We start from the raw sequence: 24,836 nt of genomic DNA on the forward strand, positions 1-24,836 counted from the left end.
GGTGGAAGTGTTTTTATATATAATGTACTTTTATCCACATCAATTAACGACAGGTGTCCCATTCCACCTTTTAAAAGCAAAATCATATATTGTATATAATTGACTTGAATCTCATTAAATTAACAATAAATGTAATGAGATTAGCGAAAGAATGAAGAAGGTCTAGTTGTTTTAGGCTCCTACATTCATATGTTTACGAATCCTTGGATCAGAATGAGCTGTTGATTAGACAACAGAGTACCTCTCGAATAAGGAATTATGTACTCAATCTTTTGGGACACTTTGTTTAATTGTAGATGAATATATTCTAGAGCTCTTCTCTGATTGTAAATTGCAGCTGGTTTTTTTTATTTAAACAAATTAACCAACTGAACACAAATTCCATCATCAACAGACGTATTTTTCGGTTTTTACTTTTATTTTTTTTCTTTACTTCACCGTTGTAAACAAAGTATAACGAATAATAAATACGTAATGAAAAGTGACAGAAACGACGTACTGTGAATCCGTGCGGTAAATGACCATTAAAAATAGGAGGTTTGTATAAAGATGAAATGTACCAAATACTTGTTTCTTTCCTGTTTTTTCTTTAGTTTTTGAAAGGCTTTTCAGGCCTTCATGCAATGAAAATATATGGACATTTTTCTTCTGATTACATATACATTTCTGATTTCCCCACATACACACACAATTTCACAGTACATCGTTTCGTTTAAAGAAAAGAGAATGTTTAATTGTTATGTACAGGTCAATTGAAATATTTCATAAAAATCAAAATTACATATCACTTTCAAAAACAAAAATACTTCACATTTTACGATATTTTCTTAAAATATATTTTTATATGTAAACGGCACAGTCCATACATGAGGCACCGCTTTATGTCGATTTTAAGAACATATGCAATCATTCCTTTCTTTGGCACACAGTAAGTTGAAAGTTGCTTAACATCATCATCAAGAAAACGACATCCAATCGTCAAATCAACGAAACAGCAAAATTTTCACATGATTGGTTTTTTTTTCTTCTCAGGAGAGAAAAAAACTACAGTTTTACAGGAATAAATTAAAATAAAGAAGGTTTTATTGGATAGCCTGAAAGTGAAGCAATCTTAACAGACAGAGAAACAACAGTAACCGCAATCACGTGATCGCAAGTGTCCAATCACTATTGGTCCCTGCCTGAAGCCCCGCCCTCCAGTAGAAAGGGTCCTGGCACATTCACAGCGATCGCAATATCCCACCAGCGATCAGATGTGGATTCTTCACTTTCGAAGACTAATATCACCATGGCATGGAGCACTATTTTGTAGAATGTCACCATGATTCAAAATGATTTTTTTTAAACCCTGAAAATAAAGAATAAAATTATCAAAACCAAATAAATGAAAAATTTTATCTATGAAATAAGAAGACAAATATTCATTCGTTAACGTGAAGTGTAGATACATATAAACATGTAAATCAAGGTGTCCTTACCTTCACCATTACCCAATGGACTCCAGCGCCACACACTGTCCATTAAGACAAACCTAAAGAACGAAAAGAAAATGTGTTTTCAACATGATTTTCAAACCTTGGGTGTAGAGAAAATTTTATTTTACGCATGGACAAATAATTGAGTTTTGCTTTTTATTGAATGGTAAGTCGACTTACGTGTGATTTGCCGCACGACGTTCCATCCACCGCGGGTTCTGATCTCGTGTACCGCCATTCTCCTTGCCGATCGTCACAGCATAAATGTTCACACTGTTTTGGTCCTTCCTTCAAATATTCAAATCAATTACATAAATTGTCGTGTTTCAGAAAAAATAAACTCAAGACCACACATAACATTCCGTTACTTGTGTATTTTGTTTTTAAAATTTTGCATTTTGTTGTTATTTAATTAAAATCCAACGTACTTCACAAGGCGGACCGCCAGTAAATCGTCTACATTGTTCGTGTAATGTCATGTATTTCCCGGGGAATGTGGTGGGGAACTGTAGGCTTTCCTTGCTGGATCTTTGCATTAAACACGAAGACCTGTCCATTCTGAGGAAATTCTGAAAGCTGCGGATTGAGCACTCTGAGAAACGGCTGAATTTGAATGAATCGTCCCTGGTGTAACTCATGATGAACCCGGATGAGGAAGAACAACTGCTGGCCTCGGACTCTCCGTCATGGTAAGCTCCAAGTCTGAAAATTAAGAAACGCATGGTCTATGAATATATCATAAATGTTCCAATGGTATCAGATGAAATATCAGTGAGAAAAATCATTCAAATACAGAGTGTATACTTACAGATGCCCCACTTCATGAGCGGCAATGATGACTCCGTTAAAACTTGTAGAGGCCTCCCCAATACCAAAGTTGAAAGCGCTTCCCCGTAATAACGGAGCAGATAGACAGGCGCCCCTCACATACGCCACACCTACAATTACAAAAAATGTGTTATATCAGCATCAGATATCCAAGCATTTTAAATTATTCGTATGTACATGTATTCCGTTTCAAGTATCATAGCAGGATGTTTATGTATATGTATTATACATATATATTTTTTGAATGATGTCTTTACCCGCTGTTCCTTTGACACATTCGTTTGAGTCTTTATTTGCGTCCATTGATGAAATGGGCATCCCTTGCCTAATAGCAGTCAATACGTTTGGACTGAATGGAGTGATGGTGTCCCGGTGTTTGACTTTTCGGCATGCATTTTCTCTGTTAAACGAACGAAATTTCATTTTAATATTATTGTTTATATCATCGTACGGCTTTTTTCATAAATTATCGATGATGATTTATTTTTAATGAAAAAAAGAGTAATAAACTCTTACCCAGTTTGCAAGAAAGTAATATCGTGTACTGGTAAAACATTCTCGTATCGTATTAACCACTTTTGGAGACTGTCCATGGCGTCATACAAGGAGAATAGCTTACTCCCTTTGTATATACGGCTGTTCTCAATGAATGGTTGAGCATTTGGTTCTTTGAAAACACCAATTTCCCTGATTTTTAAATCTATAACAGGCCATTGACCGGCCAGTGTGATTGTTAAGTACTTCCAGTTTACCTACAAAAAGGAAACAATAGATTTTATGGAATGCATTTACACGTATACTAGTATTAGGGTATATTGTACAAAAACATGCATTGCTTTGTATTTTAAATCAACTGGAACTACGAACTGCTATTGCAAACTTACTGAGTGCCAAAAATGAAGCAAGTATTCTAGTAATTCATTTGAATCCCCCTCAAAAGCCCGGAACAGAGCATGGTCAACAAAGAGAAGCAACTCTGGCTCTATCCTGGGCGATCGGTATTGTCGTTTCTTTCGACGATGACTTTCTTTCTTTGAAGTTTTCTTCTGTGTGTCTTTCTTGATTTTATCAACAAAATCAGGCACTGAAGTAGATGTAAAAGGGGATCAAGTCAACATTGAAAACAAGTAGGCCATGAAATCTTGAAATTCATGAATTATTTTAATTCTTTAAACCGTGTCTAATTTATTTTCCACACTTTTTTAACGTATTGAACTATTAACCTTTTAATGTATCGTAATTAAACATGGATTCCTCTTTGTCCTTGGTCCACATCGTGTGTTTGACTGGATACAGGTCTCTCTTGTGACGTCGTCCGGCGTTTGGGGGTGCAACCATTAGCTCGTCAAACATAACGCCTTCCTGGAAGACAAATGAATTATTTATGCATCGTTTTTACACTGCAATTTCATGTGAAAGTTTTTATAAAATTAATTTGTCTTGTAATTAAAAATATCACTTCTTGCAAAACATTATCTTAATGTTATTTTTTAAAACTATTTCCTGTTGCAAAGTTTATAATTTAAAATTCATGACAATAGGCCCATTTTTTCACTTGCCAATTTTGCACCTATGGTTATATATGCACGCAGTTGTGTGAAACGAATACAAATTGTTGAAAAAAAAAGAGTATCTTAAGAAATGACAAATAGCAATGCGTTATGATAAATATTTCATAAGTCGTTTATATGCTTATAAAATTCGAATAAACCTATGGACGATCACTTTAATACCGAATCATGTGGCTTATTTGAAATAGCTTGTAATTATCATTAATCAACTTCATAGCTTAAAAATAGAGCAAAATAAATCTATTTTAGGCCTATTTCTATTAATAATCTACATCTTTACGAATCAAACTTCTTTATAGCTTTAAAGTAATTTGCTTAATCTGTCCATTATAATTATTAAGTGTTCTCTGTATTATGCCAGACGACATTAACTGATAATATTTGGGCATGCGCAGATTGGACCTTCGAAAGGTATTGTATACTGGTATGTGTACAAGATAAGTATGATTTGGTAAGGATACACACAAGTGTACGTACAATAGAAATATGATTTGGTGAGGGTGCACACAAGTAAACGCACAATATTACTATGATTTGGTGAGGATGCACACGAGTATACGTACAATATAAGTATAATTTAGTGAGGATGCACACAAGTATGCGTACATTTTTAGTAAGATATTGTGAGGATTCACATATATACGTACAATATAAGTATGATTTGGGGAAGAACCATCGACTCTGTGGGATCGGATATTCAAAAAGGTTCCTGAATTTATGTCGTGGTAAAAATTCATGGACTTGGCTATCTTATGTAAATCAACCTGTAAAAAACGAGAAAGGTGTATTTAATTACCATATACAATCCGCAACCAGTCGGCTGCTATTGTAGGCAAGGTACAAACAGATCGAAACTCCAACCAAATAAAACATTTATGTTAACCTTCAAAAGTTATCAAATCAAAGTGATGCGAAACTCACTGGCTTGTATTCTTCTTTGAATATGGTTTTCCCCGTTGAATCCACTGAAACGGATAAATACCGCACATCCTCGTGAAACAAATTGTGATTCACCCTTTGCAGTTCAACATTATATATATTGTCAGGGGTTGCAACCTTGACCCCGAGCACTTGATCTACATTGGGGTCCCCAAGAATATGAATATCTGCAGGCACGTTTCCTTGGATTCCCGGAACACGCCCTTTTCCTTGTCTCCCCAGCGTATAGGAGTTTTGTGAGACACCTATAGATAAAATCGATGTAGAGTTTATCTTTAAATATTGGTATCAATTAGAAAACATGTCAGTGCTCAATTCGATTTGTATAGAATTCAAAATTTAAAATGTTAAAGTATTTGGGTTTTACCTGGTTGGTACTGATTGGACGGATTCCATCGATTTGTTGGATAACGTGTATGCTGCAAAACACAAAACAGAATAAAATCTTAGTGATGCACGATTACATGACCACAAAGTGGGAACAATGGACTAATATTTGTATAACAGCAGTTCAAATGTTTGAAATCGGGAGGGTTGGTTTTTTTTTTTTTTAATTTCTTCTTTATATTACTAACTCTTTTGAGTGTCTAACACATATTTAAACGTAAAATATTTATCAGAAAACCTCACGAAAAAGGTCCGAAATGCTAACAATCCCATTTATTAACTTTGAGGCTATAGAAAGGTATTGATGTAAATGGACAACCTTGTCCTACACCAAACATTATAATAGTTCACTACTAGTGGTACGATTTTAGATATAGCGCGCTAAGAAGGTGTGTTAAATTGTTTCCTTATTATGATCCATGCTCTAAAAGAAAGGACGCTTTTAATGGAAAATGTAAATGATTGTTAAAATATAGAACATGCTTAACTCTCATACATTATTGTAACACAGATCGATTACTGCATATCCCCGTGTCGTACATTACATACAATAGTACTATTATGTGTTGTGAGTTATTAGTGTTAAATGATGATCGATAAATATTGATGGTACAGATTAAATTTTAGACGAATAAAACTAAATATTTTTTGAAAACAAAGGTATGACTGTTTGCTTACGAAACTTTGAACAAGCGATTTCTTCGAAGGTTTCCTTGTGTAACAAGGCATGACGGAATTTTTGTGCATATCAACAATATCATATTTATTTTACTTTAGAACTTTATAGGAAATTTCTTTGCTATCATGTTCAGTTGAATTCTTACCATTCAATAACTATATTATTTTCTCAGTCATTATACTTTAATTCAATTCATCCAAAAATCTGACAATCTCCTTGTAACAGGCACCATGTCAATATACATATTATGAATAATTGAATGAACAGAGATATTAATTAGTGCCAGTGACAGGACATGGTCAAATTAATTGATGGCGGGGAACTACGGACGGACTAGGTATACAGTTATACGGAAGTGGGTCTTAATGTTATCTGTAATATCCATCCAAATTACCGTGCAATAAAACATCATGTGTCTAGATTTTACATTCGGAACCAAAATATCGCCTTTACATCGGTACTAGTCAAAGAGTTGTTCGAACATACTAGTATTTTATGTACAAAGGGTTCGGACGCAAGTCCAACAACTTACTAGGTCTTGCCATAAAAATCTACGACCGGGTAAAAGAGTACATATTTCTGTAGTTAAAAGAGGGAGGCTTGCTACCTTTCATTGTGAGAATTGGAAATATTTTCAAGACATTTTAATTAAAAGAATCATTAAGTGTAAAAAAAAAAATGGTATAAACGCTGTCATCATATTGTCTTTATCAAACCTTGAGCACGTTATGTTAATCAAATCCTTTCTGCGATCTTACACTCAGATTGCGCTATAGTCATTCATCAAACATTCTGATATAAGATAATGATAATTATTAATAATGGGATCATAAGGCTTAATTATCGGAGACATTCAAATTACCATTCTCTGACATATGCATTGATGTCTATTGCACGTCTGTACGAGACAACTTATGATTTCCGTGTCAGTACGGTTCAAGTCTAATTTATTATAAAAACTAGTGCACACAAGTTTGTGGCATATTCTTAAAAACTGACATTAACAGAATTTTATTTTATCAAACTTAGACAAATGTTCTTGTGGTTTTTTTTTAAAATCATTATTTTGCTGTTAATTGACTTGATTTGCATTTCAATAAAAAAAACAAAGTTATTAATATGTACACTATCAATACATGATGAAATTCTGGTGGATTTTACTTTTAAAATTACTAGTATTTCTGTTGACAAAGGGTAGAACGTCTTTATGGATTCAGGGTCTATCAAATTCAAATACATAAAATAGTTATGTACTTTAAGATCAACAGAACAACAGAGTAAGACAGTGGTCAAAACAAAATCAACGACGCTTTATAGTATAATACGAGAATTCCCATAAAATTTGGAAATAATTTTTTACAATCATATACACATTATCCAAGCCAGGAGAAGACCGCTGCGGTAAACCGCTTAATGATAGCGGGGAATAAAAGACTCGGTTTAGTCTGGTCTTAATGATTTTATGGCATGTCAAATAGAGACGAACCAATCATCTTTGTGAGTACAGATTCCTTAAGTTAGAACAACGAATTACATTTTTTTTTCGATTCAAAGTTCTACCTGAAAATAGCATTATATGCATACGTTAATCAAGGCGGTATTTTAAATAACGCGAAATGATTCCTTCAAAATAAATTTCGACAATGGACGAAGAACATCAAAACAAACAAATAAAAGTTATTGTTTGGTTAATAACGCTTGGAAATTTGACGAGAATACCTGCCAGGGAGGGCGGGAAAAAGGGACAGACGAAAGGACTTTGTCCTTAAAGAAATAAAGTAAGGCGATAACTTGCTCACTAATACATGGTGGCGTTTTTGCCGATACCTGTCAGTTCAATAACATAGTTCTGTAATCATAGATAAAACCGTTCAAACATTCACCATTGACGGATCTGAACTTCATGGTGCAAAGTAAAAAAAAATAAATAAATAAATAAAACTACAAATCCGCCTTTGTGTTCGCGGATCAGGAGGCAGTTATTAGAATTGGCCGATTAGTCAACTATTGTGGTTTTTCTAAATTTTTATTCTCATTTAACACTCTGCGTTAAATATACTCTTCCAACTACTTGGACTTTAATTTCTTTGTATCAATTTATATGAATGATATAATATTTCATCGTAGTTCTTCGTAACAATTTATATGGATGATATAATATTTCATCGTAGTTCTTGGAAACGTTTTCTCACATAAGATCGAAGACTTGTTGGAATAAACGCTTAATTAACTTTTTTAAAGACAGAAATAGCAATAGAGTCAATCTGGACTGGTATGATGTGAGCAGCACCTGCAGACAACGTGAGAAGACCCATTGCTGGACAGCCAGTAATCACTTATGACAATTAGGGTCTGTCATTAACGGCCCTTAAATGGACACCACCGTCGCGCAGGCACGACCGGTTTATCGTTCAAACCTCTCCCTTTGTCAGGACCCCATACCGCTCCCACAAATTTTCCATAATTGGGTTACCCCAATAAAACATGCAAGTGCATCTTAAAACTGTGTTAACATGCTACTTAACAATGTATATTGAGCTGGTAACACAAAGCAAGAACTGATTAACACAGAGAACACAGGCCTTTTTTGGATGAATGCATAAACTATGGTTCAAAGGTTTGTTGACTCACACTGACCTGATAGTGGTTTAAAACCATTTTCCCAGAGATTTTATATTTTTAGAGTTCTCCTAAAATTCTTAAGTAAACCAAGCGATATGAAATATTTTGAAAATATGAATTTCAGACCAATTTGGACGTCTTATATTAGCAATTACCAGCTTCATACTCGCAATTAATGCAAATTTTGTATAAATTTACCTATATTAATCTTATTTAAAGAAATGCGTAACATCGGTCCTTGCTGCATATGGCCGACGGTATACACTATATAATAAAAAGCCCATAAACAGAGCCTGGCAAAATCAGTTTTATGCATATCAAAGTGCTCATTCCGAATAAAGGTATTGCTATTTGTGGCATTTGAAAAATCTTATTTAATATAAATTTGCTTCATATCCCTATTTCTATTTTTTAATGGCTTGAACTGAGGTAAAAGGCAAAAAGGAAACAAGCACAAAAGCTTTAGAGTACAAGGAAGCATTCAAAAATGGCGACACAGCAAATCGAGTTCCTTCATGATGGATGCATTAGTGCTGCAATTAACAATTGGTATTTTATGACTATTCTGTTTTTGGCAGTTTAATTGGAACTGATTGGGAACACCTTAATAAGACATCTGGATGTTCTGGAACCATTCTTGTGTTAAGGCTGATCAAAGAAAGACTTACTATGTTAACTATAAACGTTCGTCTTCTTTGGAACCAGAAATTACAGATATAACAGTCTATTTTAATGCGATAATGTCCATTAATAGACGAGTCCAAGGGCTATAAATATGTTTGTTGACAGTTAATTTTGTCTTTTTGTGAATTTAAGGATTACTTCTTACATTAGTTTATGATTTATAAAAAGAAAATTAAAATCACATTAAAAGGCAAGGGTCAGCATTGTTACAGAATTTTAATTTGGTACTCGTTTCGAAAAACATTTTAGAACCTTCTAAAAATATATGATAATTTAAACTTGGATCAGACGCATGTGGGTTAGAAGGACGCTTCCATTAACGTCAGGGGCGTGACGTAATCAAACAAATAAGATACGATTACAGCGTTAACATCCGAATACCTCAGATTTTGTGTAAGCTTTGCATAATGAACATCGTTTCTCCTACCCCCGGGGTTTTCTACCCGTAACCCGGTCCATGTTAGTGTATCCAAATCGTAGCCCGGGGTTACGTGACTAAACGACGTATATCGCTGTTTGTGGCACTAGTGTTCTCTGCTTCGATATTTGTTGTATCTGATGGCAATCCCAATATTGTGTATTTTTATATTAACCCACGACCAAGTAGAAAGAATATAAAATGAACTGAACTTTAGAAATTATTGAAATTTTTGTAACACCTATGAAGAATGATGAAATGGTTTTAAAAATTTACAGTTGATTGTGTTTAAAATTATGATAACTGACGGAAATGCAAGTGCTTCCTTCATCATAGCTGTCAATGGAGAAAGATCTCTTCTGGAAATAACCTGGCTCTTTATTCAACCACAGTTTAAAAAATAATTTCGAAACAGTTTCTTTGTAACACATGATACTTTATGACATTTCTCCTCCAAAAAGTGCTTCTCTATGTATTGCGTTTTCCAGAATTTACCTTCTTGATTAGACCAGTAAAACTGTATTCTAACTTGCAAGATTTTAATTAGTTTGAACTTCCAAAAATTGTATGTGACATCTGTCTAATTGAAGCGATATTAACTTGACAAAATTAAACAATATCTACATGGATAGGTAAGGTGTGTGAATGTAATAAAATCATGTAAAAAAGATTAGATTAAACAAAGGTTTTCTACAACAGATAATAATTATAGATAGAGATATATGCAAATTAAAACATTTCGTGTCAAATTTTGGTAAAAATGATAATTATCGATTATTTTCTTAACAAGCACTATCAATCAAGCTAATTAAGGTTTACCATTACTCATAAATAAACCTCACCTATCTGAAGATCAGATTTGGAATAATGCATTCATATTCTATAAAAGGAATGATTGTGCAGTGTCCCAACTGCATTGAATTGACACAGTAGCATTAGTTATTACATAGTATATTTTAAGACTAATTTCAAATCCTTGCTAGTAAAACGATAATGAAATTATGTCGTCCAAATAAAAAAGAGAAACAAAGCAATGCATTCTCAGTCCATAATCCTGAATTTCCAAGTCATGATTTACACTAAGTATTATTGCTGAATGCATACAACCAAGCAAGAGTTGACTTAGGCCAATTCGACCTTGTTGTTCCTTGTTTTTTGTCTGAGTAAATGATAGGTGTAATTTCGGTAACAAGACATTGAGAGCACCAGAAATCCTATATTCGCCCTGGAATTGGTGGATATGTTGTTGTTTGTTTGGATTAAGAACGTTGACAGTTCATTTCTTGTTTTTTTTTGTTTGTTATATCTTGGTTTCCTCAAAGGAATTTTTGTTTTTTGTTTGACATTATGATAGAAATTGTATAAAAAATTGTTTACAAAAAAGCTCGATGAAAAAATATTAAAGATTTTTTCTGGTTGATTCTCTAACCTTTTGCCTTTTTATAATACTATAAAACTTTTCTCCTTTTGACATCGTGTATCAAAAATACATAAAAATACATATTTCCTATTGATCAATTTGCAGGGGAAGTGACATCAGTGACGTCACAAATCGGTTCCCCAATATTCCCCATTGGATTCCATTTTCCTAATTGCCAGTGACCTCTTAACATTGACAAGACAAAATTAAATATTTTAAAAGAGGAAAACATTAATGCATTTAATTACGATGCCAAAAATCAAAAGAATATCACGTTGTAACGAGGAAAACAGCAGGTATCCTAAATAAATATTCTAGATGAAACCATGATAATGTTTTTGCATGCAATAACTATAACGTCCAAACTTGTTCACAACTTGATGAAATATTAATATCAAAGTTATATAATAAAGGTGATAAACTCAAAAAAATAAGTTAGTCTGTGCCTTCGTGTTTTTGTTCTTACCCTCTCGTTGTTTGACAGGCGTAGATTTTAAATTAACATTTCGGTTATTATTCAGTCTTCGGGAGTATGTGATATGAATATCAATGTGATCGAAATTACCTATACATTATGATATGCAATGACGATTATTCAAGATCATGTTCTCTCACAAAATGATTGATTATTAGGAGGAACAATATCTGTGCCTCATTTTTACTTTTTAAACGTAACTTATGAAGAATGTTACATACATTTTTGAAATTATAGCGAAACAAAAATTGTATCGAAATCATTTTATGTTTACACCGCTAAAATGAATTACAAACGGGTACTCGATTGCACATCACCAAAAACCCCCAAACTTTTTCTTGATAACATAACTATTTGAAGTTTTTCTTTGAGTAAAGTTTCTTTGATTATCTTAAATGATGTTGGGGATATAAAAGAAACCAAATGCATACTTATTTATATCATAAATGAAATAGCATTAAACATTTTGATGATAGTCATTTTAATCAAACGATATGTAATTTTTATTGTAACAAAAATAATTTAAAATAAATGGATTTATACATACCTCATACTGCCATTGTGAATAACTTGTGCACGTGGATATGATGAGGGTAAGAAAATAAGTCTTGATCATGTATAAAAATCCCATTGTTATCACAAATATCACCCAATAAATAAATAAACAGAAATTAATTCACTTGACGGCCGCGTCAAATACAAAAGTTGACGGTGTAAAATCCTCATAAATTTAATTTCATTTCCAAAAGTTTTTCCATTTTTTGTGTTGGTTTCTTGTAATCTTGATTTCCGGTGTTGCTGTGTTTTGCTGATAGTGTACCCCGAGAGCTGAAATCGACAGCGGTAACGAACAGGCTTGGCTGGGTGACAGTTGCGCTAGAGCTTTTTTCGCCGTCGCGTTCGCCGATCACTCTGAGGAAAACGCTAGCTCTTCGGAAGTAGTTGATTTTCCGTCATGCTCGTAATAGAGGTTAATCACGGGCGTACGTTCGTGTAATAGTGCCTTCGTTGGTTACGCTTGACTGCGGACTGTCTTCGGGGCAACTTGATGGAGATCAAACACTTGTTACCTGTGTTTTCAGACTTCACTGCTGTAAAATAGAAAACAATTTGGCATTTTTATGCGAATAACATAATAAAACATGTCGTTGCATTAGGGAAGATGATTACCGAAAATTATTGAGAGTATCACAGACTAGAATGAACGATGTTAACACAATGGCAAAACACCTCTAAAGATGTGACAGGGGTTTGCAATTTCTGGTATTCTTTGATGGATATAAGCGTTTGAAATATTAATAGCTTAAAAATCAAATCACGTAACAATGGCAAAAACACATTCTTCAGACAGAACAGGAAAGGTTTTATATTTGTTGAATAGGAAACTAATCTATCAAAGGAATCAAATGGTTATTATATGTGTTATAATTAAAAGTGTTGTTCTAAAGTAAGAATTAGATATTGATACTGTGTGACTCTATATTATGACACCATTATTCATACCACGTAGTGTATTAAAATATCCACCTGTTATTGCCTAGTCTTCAGTAAGAGAAAGAGGGGCCGACAGGTTCAACTAAGAACCGTATGAATCCTATTACTATTAGAACCGTTTTAACAAGAGCTTGGACTTTCAGTGGGATGTTTTTATCTAGTTTGCTCATCAAAACAAGCTGTCAAACATTGACTCTCTTCTAATTCGCTTAAATAACCTCATTAATATTCATGAACTGTCAAAACCTTGCTCTGCTGTGTGAAACTGACACTGTTTCAGTGAAATATACATCCCTGGATAAAGTCGGACGAGTGTCATTGTGTTCAATGTATGCATATCTATTAGCCAATGGCTGGACAGTTAACCTTTAGTAGACTCCGCCTTCATCAAAGCGGAGTTTATCACGTTCTGCCCAAAGTCCAAGCTCTTGTTAAAATGGTTCTATTATGGCTTTGTCACTACTTTCAAAATATCATCATTTTTGTATAGTAGTTGTAAGCATTGGTGAGGAACTCGGTCTGAGTTAATATAATTTGTGTCTGAACCTTTTGTATATTATACTAAGCATAAAAATACAATAAATACATGTATGTTCAAATCAGGAGAGAGGTAGGTTCCAAATAACCACCAAATTTCAAACTCTTTCATGTTTGTAAAGTCCAAAGCTTGGAATGTAAAATTTATTGTAATTTTCCTAAAAAATAAACCTCATGAGCTGATAAACAAATTCAAAAAATCTAAACGTATGAATCAGCAAAATGTTGCAAAGGAGAAACTGTGTACGTTTGCAACTATTTGGGTTCTATAGACGTTATCAGAACTGCACTGAAATCATGCGTAAAATAAAAGCTAGCGGAAATTAATTAGAAATCAATGTATTTAACTATAGTCGTGTATTTTGTCATATACAAATTAGACAATTAATTACTGTAAAACAGTTAGCACCGGCTATCAGTATAGGTTATTGGTACCTCGTGTTGTTAGTGTTAATATGCAAATCAGCTAATTTGCATATGTCAATACTATATCACATGGCTCAAATGTTTTGCAGTCGAGGATATGCACTTTGACACAACTATGGTCATATGAAACCCGCAAGGTGGCATATTATTCAGTTTATTAAATGAAAGCTGAATTCCAATGAATAATGACAGTTTAGAGTTATAGTTATTAAATCGCTATAGTGAATCCCATTATGTTAGATATTTTGACTCCTGAACCTCCGTTTGAATACGATGTATTGATTTACATACATTCTTAGAGTGTTTGAAGAAACTGATGATATTCTATCGAGTTTGTATGATAGTCACATAAGTTAGGATTGCGTAATTTCAAAGCATATATCTGATCCAGGAATTCCAAATTGTATGTCAAGGAAGTGTGATTAAAAACATGTTCATTACCTTGTACATGTATTCATGACGTATTTCTCTTCGTAAGTAGAATCAATTCCATTGATATCGAATTAAACTTATGATCGATTAGTCACAATTCAATTATACATAATTATTTTTTTTTCAATAAATGTCAAATTTGTCAAATATTTGGAAATGATAGTTTGGCGATTCGATCTCTGGAGTTGAATGACTCATGTATTCACTGACAACTGATGGGTTTGACCCTATTGCTGGGAACAGTCACTCTACAAAAGTTGATTGAAATGATCGTCTCTTTTGTGCATGATTTGACATCAATTCATTTATGAATTAGGAAATCTACGTCGCAAATATTTCCTCTTTGAATTGTAGGGAAAAATTATCGGAATACTTGACAAGCTGGCATGTTGACATTCTTAAACTTCCTAAAGAAAATTCTATAATCCAGAATCGAAAACAGTTGTACATATCAATTGATGTTAATACATTTACATATAACCGTTCGGGCGGTGTCGTTCTGTTGGTCAGATTCTAGTTACCCCTGGTTTTTGCTCCTTATGTGGTTTTGGGGTTGTTATTTATACACATGCCCTGTAGAACGTTGGAGTTTTTGTTTGTCGTAAAGTCAATAAGATATGGAGTCGTTGTACTAGTAGAATCGCTGAAAGAGTATACTGGTAAGTGGCTACCTAAAACTTAATATTATTAGTCATCAAGTCTGATAATGAGTTGCAAAGTCTGATAATGAGTCACCAAGTCTGATAATGAGTCGCCAAGTCAAATTATGTGTCGCTAACTCTGGTGATAAGTTGCAAAGGCTGGTAAGTCGCAAAATTCAATGATGAATCGCTGTGTTTGTTGACAAGTAGTCAAGCCTGATATTGAGCATCATAGTCTAACAACGGATGTATAGCTAAACAAGTTATTACATTTTTTGGTGAATTTTTCTTCGTTTTTTCCCCTTTATACAGCAATAATCTTTTTTCTATACGACAAACTTAAAACCAACAGTGGGGGGTTTCAATTTTATTTTGACAAGTTGATGAAGCATGTAGTTAATTAAGATGTATGTTAAATTTGGTCTGTTAACAGTTTGTTTCGGTTTTTTTATTGTTTGAGTGACAAATTTGACCGGGGTAAATGGCAGTGTAGAGATAAAAAGTAAAGTAACTATGAACAAACAATGAATACTTTGGAACGTCATATTGCACGGAATTTCTTCAAGGTTTGCATGCATTGGAGTAACTAAAAATATTTCTGCAGCTGGAAACGAAACCTCAAGAGGACTGTTTAACATATAAATAGTGATATATGACATATGACATTTACCTTCATGCAACTGAAGACCCAATTTTCTTATAAGAATCATACTTGGTATGCAACATGGCTAATGTTAGAAAAGGTTACCTTTATATGAACCTACATTTTCTGCAACTTCACAGTAATCATACTTTCATAGAGTGTTTAAAGACACGCGTTTAGACTTCATCACATTTAAGTACTTGGTTTGCATCACAAATTGTGGTTTGATCACAACGAAAATTCATTTATGCTACAGGAGCTGACATTAGAAAATCTTAAATATACGATTTTGTGACCTAGTTATTGAAATGACCAGAAACTGCTGAGATTTATTGTACTATATAGCAATAAAGCAACGAACTATTATAATGTTTAAGTAAACACTCTCAGACTGAAAATGTCTGTCAGATATGTCCTTGCATATTTGCTGTAGAAAAAAACCAGAACAAATTATGACTTGTCTTTGTATTAAATCTCTTAATCCAAAGAAAAGTCTTTTTTAAAATTTATCTTTATAATGTAACGAACGGACATTAATTTCTCATTTGCAAAACAGATTTCAGTCATTTGTAAACATAATGGCTACAAAATGAAATTTAATGTCATTTAAATTGATAAAAAATACATTCGCGGTGGTTTTAATATATTGAAATTCATATGTTTCACAAGCACGCCGCAGTTTCATTTGTTTTCTCTCATGGTAGAGAGTTCACCAATAATAACAGGCCATTAAAGGACTCTTTTCAGCAAAATTGCCATAGCCATATTGGTTGAATTGTAGCATCCTATGAATTGAGACTCGAGGGAAAAATATGAAATTCTTTAAATATTGTAAACGTTGTATAAATGTATTAAAGTATACTTGCTGCTGCTTTAAAAAAAACTTCAATATTTACATGTATAGTACACTGTCAAATGTTATTTTAATGTAATCTATTCAGGTCGAATCTGCGTTTGTTCAGTCTTTTCAATGTAAGAGGTCACAATAACTTCCAAAGCATCATAGCCGATGTAAACTTCGTTCATTTATCTTAAAAGACGGTTATTTTTAGTAAAAGCACTTTTGCAGCCGCGCAACAATATACAAAAATAAATCTTTATGAACGAAAAAACAATTCATTTACAATTGATCTTCTTTTCCATAATGTAAATCTCTCCGGTTCTTTCAGCCTGGATTTGTTAATGGTGACAATGCAATTAGCAGTGACGAGCAGCTAGTTACTGGGATGGCAGATCATATTTGTTCACGAAAGATTAATTTGCATTTATATATATAAAACATATTTTTATTACCATGTGTAAAAACATGTCAAAATGTAAGGGTTACTGGAACATTATGCTGAGTAGCTTAAAAAACTTTTACACTCTTGGGTTTGATTTCATTTCTAGAAACTGTTTACTTCTTGAATAAGACCAAATTATTGTGTTTGAAAAAATAAGCGAAATGCTTCGTTGGGAGTGTGTTTAGAAGAAAAAGAAGACGGCATACACTGAAAAAAGTATTAAACAATGTCTTCCCTTTATATCGCCCCATATTCAGAAAAAAAGATTAACTATCACACGGTCTAGACAGGATATTTTTCTTCCAACTCTTTCAAAGAAAAAGTGTTTGCTGCGGATTGCTATAAAAAATAACCTTTCAGAGAAAATTTCCAAACTTTGCTTTGACAAAAGTTAATTAGGCCGTTAGTTTGTCCACTTTATTTTATTCTGGAATTGACTATTTTATTATGAATCAAATATACAGCTACGTCATTCCATTTGTTTTTTAATTCTGATGGTATGGGAATTAAAAGAAAAGGTTAATAACCTTGCAATGCCTTTTATCATGAAACCTTGAGCAGTCACTTCAGAAAAATTTACAAATTTTATATTTAGTAAAGAACGACAACCCTGATTTTAAAAAAAATACGACAATTTATAGCTCAACGTTTTACGACATCTGACACCATCTACTGCAATTTCCAAAATGTCTAAAAGATAAAACCGTTAAAGAGTATTCCAACGGCGGACCAAATATAATTTTTTTTTTCAGGAGTGTGGTACTTTTAGTTTACACGAGACTCGGCTAGACGTGTCACCTTGTTGAAGATTGATGGCTGAGACAGGCTGCCTACCGCTCTTTGATTATTTATGGTTACTACAACAGTAATCTGTTGACCAACGCCCAGATTTAAACTGTTAAAGTGAAAGGTGTTGCAAAATGTTCAAATATTTACATACTCTTACTTTTTAAAACATTTGACAGTAAATACTAGTACATGTACTAAAACAAAAACAATGATAGAACAACAAAAGCTACAACAGGACACTTCATTTCGATCACATTTTCGTATATATTTAACATTTCATTTCAAGGTGTTCAACCCTTTATAAATCATCAGTATTTTGACATGGGATATTAAAACTTGCTGTATCTAGAAGTTTTATGATTTAATATTTTTTTATGGTTATAAATTTGAAAATTATTCATTTCTCTTAAATCTATAATTATTTCTCTTTAGTTTGATTTTGATTGTGGTACCGGTTAATACGTTTCCATTTGAATAATATTGGTTGAATAATGATAACATTATTTATATGTTACATTTGAACGTCTACCTTAGAGTTCCGTATACATGTACTATAAATTACTAATAGCTGACTTACTTTTATTCTGCTGAAACACGAATTCTTTTTAAGTCTCACGCAACATCAAAGGTTGAACCTGGATTTATTGTAAAGGTACATCCATGTACGATGTGAAGAAAGAAAAATTAGAAACTGTCCAAAAACTAAATGATGCTTGTTTGCCTAACCTTCTCACGTTGTGTGTCAAACTTATCTCAGCTGAGCTTATTTACATATTCTAATTTTGGAAGCAGGCAATGGCTTCAGGACTTTTTTTCTTGAGATCTGATTTGCTGAATAAAATGAAATCAAAACTGATCAAGCATTGGGGTCTTTCATGAGGAAACTCGTAAACATCAACAAAACAAAAATTGTAATTAAATATTTTGTCTCCTTTGGTTGAACATGTTCATGTCGAGTATAATTCGTGATTTAGAAGAACTTGAAAGCAACAATAATTAACTTGAAATCAATATATATTGTTTTGTTGCATGCATCATTATCACCCCCATCCCCCTTTAAAACCCACACACAATTTTTTACGTCTATTTTAAAATCGCATGAAAAAAATTGAACGTACGTGTATTGCATTTATTAGAAAAACATCTGTATAAATAGGCTAGTGCGCGTGCTTAAAGTTTTCTTCCACTAAATATAATCAATTAAAAACTTAATCATGGGTATCATTAATTCTAAGAACACTAATTATTTTCATGCAGCAAGTGAGAATTATGTACTATTTAAATCCTTAACTTTACACTGATGTGGTTTGTAGATGATACCGTTCAGCTGTTTTACTTCTAAAAACGAAATAGGGAAAAATTCTAATGATAAAATAAGTAATGAAAATGCCAAGATATTCATCAAGATGTTGAATGTAAAAACCCGTTGTATAAAACGTGAGTTGTCAACTTGTTTAAAACAGCAGAATCCGATTACCAATAAAATGTAAACTCAACAGTAACATGTACCTTAGAAAATATGTTTGTACAAAGGTGATAGATGTTCACGTATTTGTTTTTATTTTACATGCCATCACGTACTTCCCAAATTGAATAAGAAAACAATTACGTATCCAGAACAATCCTTTATCTTAGCCACATTATTTTATTAGCTAAACTTTCCACCAACTGCTATCATAATATCATTTATTGCTTTGAAATTTTTAAGGAAATATGTCAGCTATTTTTAAACACATGTTATTGTTATCTTACTATACTTTTATCCTATAAAACGTGAACTTGTAAATTATCAACTTAACAAATAAAAGTTAAAAAGAAATCATGTAATTTTAAATATTAAACTCTTTTTTGGACACCCAATTTTAAAACATACACCGACCTATTTACACAGACCTATAACAAGAGATTGACACACATTAATTTCCCGTATATCATTATATTAAAACTACAGTCATAACTTCAAAATAGTTGTCCTTGCTTTCTGCAATGTAAAAGAAAATAATACTTAAATAAAAAGAAAAAAAGATTCTTTGGTGCCTTTGTTTGATTGCTTTAGTTCAGGAAACTCTGTATATTCATTTCGTGTTTATGTGCTATGGATTTTATTTAATATAAAGATATCCACAGGTGCAAGCGACAAATGTGAAAATTACCTTAATTTGCATATTTAATTAATTAAGAAAAAGTTGACAGACGAATAGCCGTAACAAGACATACAATTAATATTAATGTAATTTGGGAGGATACTGCACCAAGAAGAGGTGGTTTTGAAAAGTTTTTCTTTGTAATAAAAATAGGTAATATATACAAATTAAACTTTTAAGATTGCTTTATAATTTATGGTCAATTTCTCTGACAATAATTTTAAAAAAATATCCACAAAGTAATTGCATAGTTCAACAATACTGATTAAAATCTTATTTTAAAAAGAATTGATTTCATATGTACAGTGCTTCTTGTTGATACTATTTAAGTGATTGATTGATTTGTTGTTGTTACTTTACGTCACATCCAAACTATTTCAATATAGCAAGACGTTACCTACCATAAATACAGTATAAAATTCGATCTTTTTCGGTGACTAGGCCTATTGAACAATGATGATGCTACATCTTGAAAAATACTGGTGTTATTTTACCCCCCCCCCCCCCCCAATAAAAAAACACACACAAAACCCCAAAAAGTCAAAACAGCCTGCATACATACTTAACGATGACCATCAAAGTGCATAAAAGGTGTGTTACTATAACTTTTAACAAAATGTATATATATACTCACTTTTATGGTCAGAGATATGCCATGTTTTACTACAGGAAAGATTAACTCTCCTGTATGGAAGACATGCACAGCAAGTGAACCCAAATACAACAATGGCATCTATCTAAACATATATTTTAATTGTTACGAGAAGTGACATGACGTAAGACCCACCTTGTTTTCAGGTCCTTTGTTAACGGGTGACAAATGAGGAGAGTAGAACTATTAGTTTAAACTGACAGTGACTTCACAAAAAACCCAGGCAACAAAATGGCGGGTTTGCTTTAACAAGTCGACAAAATGCAGAGACCCATAATATATGTCTGTACCAATGCTACACTCGAGTGACTAGCGACTAACTACACATGTAATAGTATATAACACATGAGTGAAGTATTATGATTATAGTAATATATAATATATAATTATATGGTCTAAACTGCATCAGAAAGCTTAGTGTTGGAAATATAAATCACTTGGTCTCTTTCAGGAAAGATTTCATCTTTCGAACGAGAATACTCAGTATCTTTTTTCTTTTAAAATCCCTAATTACGCATTATTTTAGTGTTATACTTTCATGTTAAATACTGAAATCTGATTGGTTAAGACGCAGTTAATAATATTTACTATTACCCTCAGCGTTAGCAACGCACTTGGCAACGGGTAACATTAAAAAATGTTACATGCGCGAAAATTATGCGCGTACGGTTCGCTGTAGAATTCACGTTATTCCTATATAAAAGCAGTAAAATTTTCTTAAATATTTTAAAAAAGACATTCAGTATAACTAAATAAATAGTGCCTGTTTGGGAGGATAACAGTTGAAATTGACACCCCTCGAAAACCATTGTCAACCTCCGCTTCGCGTCGGTTGACAATGGTTTTCTCGGGGTGTCAATTTCAACTGTTACCCTCCCAAACAGGCACTATTTATATAATATTAAATGCCAAGTGGTTCTTGAGAAAAAGTTCCTAAGTAAAAAGTCAAAGTAACAATGCATTATAAAGGGCTAAAAAGATGGAAGAAACAATACATCAATATTTAACAACAAAAGCAACTATTACAACAGCACATAAATTGTTCAGTCCTCGTAATGCACTCTTGCATAAATTTGTCACTTTGTTAGTAATACGTGTATTTTTCTGTGCATACAAGTACATGCATTGCAGCTCAAGGTTTTTTTGTGTTTTTTTAAATTCATGTTTCAACCAGTTTGCTAGTCAGATTATCAAGAGCAAAAGTCTTTTTCACTCTTTTAATTCTTGCAGATTAATTTCTACTGTCATAAAAAATAATGCAGAATAAGCACCACGTAATGCATTCTAAGTACTACAAGGTCAAATGCGGCGGCAAAAACTTTATCGTAAGTACTATCAGTGACATTAATAATGTCTCTGGTACTTTGACCCTTACTTGGACAATAAATAATGCATTTATCTTTGTTAGCAGATTGTTACTTGAATTTATTCCCTAATTTACATATATTTGCAAATAAAGAAATGAATTTCTATTTTGTGTGGCTTTAGCTTTGTCGTTGATTCGTATATAAGTATCTACATTAAGGGTTAAATTCTTCACAAGGATTGCGTATTCTCGCTTGATTTTATTCAAACGTATGCTGAATCGTATTTCTGTCTTGTGAATCCTTTAAGCCAAAGAATAAACTTCGTTGTTAAACATAAATAAAAGTAATAAATGTTCTTTTACAGTGAAAAATAAATGAAATAACGCTGTTTTTGAGCGATGATTCACGCCGTTTAATCATGTTTTATGTCACAATTCTAGAGTGTACAACGTCACAAACGTTCACATCAGCTGTCAGTCACGTGTTCTGGTTGACCACCCACTAGATTTTACTTTGTAGATCGGTTGCTGGCCTTTTGTACAACAAAAATGTCAACCACAAAAAAAATGTTGAATAGACAAAAAATATATTATTGTTTAAACATGATGCTTAAAAGGTTAGTATTCTCTTCTATATATGTTTTGTTTTATTTATAGGACTAATATAAATCGTATATGCTAGTAACAGATCTAAAGTCAGAAACAACATAATAATATTTATGGTTGAACGACATGGGTGCGACAGTTTAAAGAATATTACTAAAATGAAGCAATGGTTAAAATGTCCTACGCTTAAATCTACATCATTGTCAGATTTTGTTTGAATAAGTTTAACGATAAAAGTCAAAAGAAACAGGCTGCAATATTGATAAAATAAATCAAAATGTCATATTGCTAAACCTAGAATATTTTAAGTCATTTTGCTTCATTGATTTATTTTAATTCAAATTTTATCAGCATGTACTTGTGCAGTACTTAAGTGACGTAACAATAAATTACATCTTACTACATTATACTTGTTCACTGTATATTCCATTATAAATAACGTTGATATTGTAGTTTTTATGAGTGTTCCATTTTCCCCAATATCGGTGAGCATCTTTGGATTTCGGGAATAGTATTGACATTCAGACAGTTAAACTTAACGAAAGTTTTTTGGGGGGCACCTTTATCTATTCTATTCTATTATAAAGCCCTCCATTTGAATAAACGTGAAAGCTTTTACAAAAGACTGTTTTGGTGCAAAGTTTGGTTGAAATTAGCTAGGTGTTTCGGTAGAAAATAAGTCTATAAAAAAGAGACAGAGAGACAAAGATGGTCATAAATGCTCACTTACAAGATCCTTCATAAGATCTAAACGGTTTAAAAGATGCATGGTTTTCATGTCCCGAGTGACAATCATCTGGACCGGGTTGCTCAAAACACTTGATAAATATAATGTGGAATCATTTAACTTCATGGGGGCCAATTTTCGTGGATTGTGGGTTTTTTGCTTATTCTTGGGGATGTTATTTCGTAGATGAGTCAGTTTTCAGTTTCAGTAGGAAAACAAAACCTTTTATAATTAGTTTTCGTTGAGGATGTAAGTTCGTGGGCGAGGGCTACCCACGAATACCACGAAAATTGAGCCACCACGAATTCTAATGATTCCACAGTAACTAGTGTTTTGAAAAACCCGGACCTGAAGTTCGAATTTGCTTGGATGGTAGCCTCGTTGTTCTGTGACTTTCAAACTAAGATTTGCCTCGAAATGACACGTCGTATGTTGCTTTTGAACACTTTCAATAAATTGATCCTCCATGTTGACACGGTTCTATAGACATTCACTTTATTTATTCAGCTCAGCTGTAGTGGTTTGAACATATTTTTATTGTGTAATCAAATATACAGAAAGTACAAGTTCGCTTCCTATCTCAGTCAATTAACGATATTGAGTTCAATTCAGTGGCGTCGGAAGCAAATTGAAAGTGGGGGTGCTACACTAATCCTTAGTAATCTTGAAAAAACTCCCAAAATCATGAAATCCTAATCCGGGGGGGGGGGTTGTTTACCTATAATACCTATAACTCCAACTTTTTGATATTTCAATCTTTTCAAGGTCAATTTCAGATCAATTATGTTTGCTTCGAGAAAAAGTGGGGGGACTGAACACTCTGTTATGCTATGTGCCTAAAGGTTAACTTTGCAAAAAAAAATGCGTGTGTGTGGGGGGGGGGGGGGGGGGGGGGGTCCGGCACCTTTGCAATTTAGGACAGAGGCGTACAAGGTGTTATAGATCCCCCACTTGGAGCAATAAAAAAGAACTTGGTCAAACCATTCTGTAAACGCAAGAGATGACGGTTTTCAAATAATGCCACAAAAGTACTGTTATTAAAAGGATAAGTTTTCATTTTTATTATTGATTTGTTAAAGTGGAGTCTAGACCCATTATGGGTCAAAATTCGTGGTTTCAACAAAAACTTGAAACTTTATTTATAATTGTTAAACTATAAAAGTAATTCACAGAGATTGATATGCATCAACGTAGCTCAGTGTAATTGCCGGAGGACTGTACACAGTACCTTTCAGCCGAGAGGGTGTTCGAGTTAAAGGGGGCGTTTTCTTTTTAATTTCTGCGCTTTTGCTTCCTTTTAGATAAAACATCTTTTTTCAAAACTTTTATACAGTAGATTTATTTTGGAAATTTTTTAAAACTCTCAAGATAAAAAATACATAATGTATTAAATACTGTAAAACAAACAATAGGCTAGCGTTTGGAAATTATTTAAAACTCTCAAGATAAAAAATACATAATGTATTAAATACTGTAAAACAAACAATTATAGGCTAGCTCTAACAAAGTCAGAGATTGTTTGAGATCATGTTGCAATGTTAAGAAAATAAACATATTAAATGAAACTAGAAAGAAAAGTATAAATGTATGTTTTTAAGGGTCGGGTAATGCAGTTCTAAATTATACATGCACTGATGCACACCTTCAAATGTAAGATT

At 32.9% G+C, this 24,836-nt stretch overlaps 1 protein-coding gene across 2 annotated transcripts; it reads right to left on the reverse strand.

Moving 5' to 3' along the window:
• Positions 1–405: 405 nt before the first annotated feature.
• On the reverse strand, positions 406–20,626 carry LOC105322382 (A disintegrin and metalloproteinase with thrombospondin motifs like). 2 transcript variants are annotated; one of them, XM_011421057.4, is made up of 14 exons: positions 20,522–20,626; positions 12,046–12,589; positions 5,181–5,232; positions 4,796–5,058; positions 4,522–4,638; positions 3,527–3,665; positions 3,188–3,387; positions 2,820–3,055; positions 2,561–2,703; positions 2,284–2,413; positions 1,904–2,177; positions 1,656–1,763; positions 1,479–1,531; positions 406–1,348 (listed from the first exon to the last, which is right to left on the reverse strand). In XM_011421057.4, the coding sequence occupies exons 2-13, from the start codon at positions 12,127–12,129 to the stop codon at positions 1,487–1,489; spliced, it is 1,791 nt and encodes a 596-aa protein (XP_011419359.2). In that variant the 5' UTR covers positions 12,130–12,589; positions 20,522–20,626; the 3' UTR covers positions 406–1,348; positions 1,479–1,486. The 2 variants fall into 2 exon arrangements, with proteins under 2 accessions (XP_011419359.2, XP_011419357.2); XM_011421055.4 differs by lacking the exon at positions 20,522–20,626 and adding an exon at positions 18,321–18,457.
• Between the last annotated feature and the right edge of the window lie 4,210 nt (positions 20,627–24,836).

Source organism: Magallana gigas, chromosome 7 (assembly GCF_963853765.1).
Source record: "Magallana gigas chromosome 7, xbMagGiga1.1, whole genome shotgun sequence".
NCBI lineage: Eukaryota > Metazoa > Mollusca > Bivalvia > Ostreida > Ostreidae > Magallana > Magallana gigas.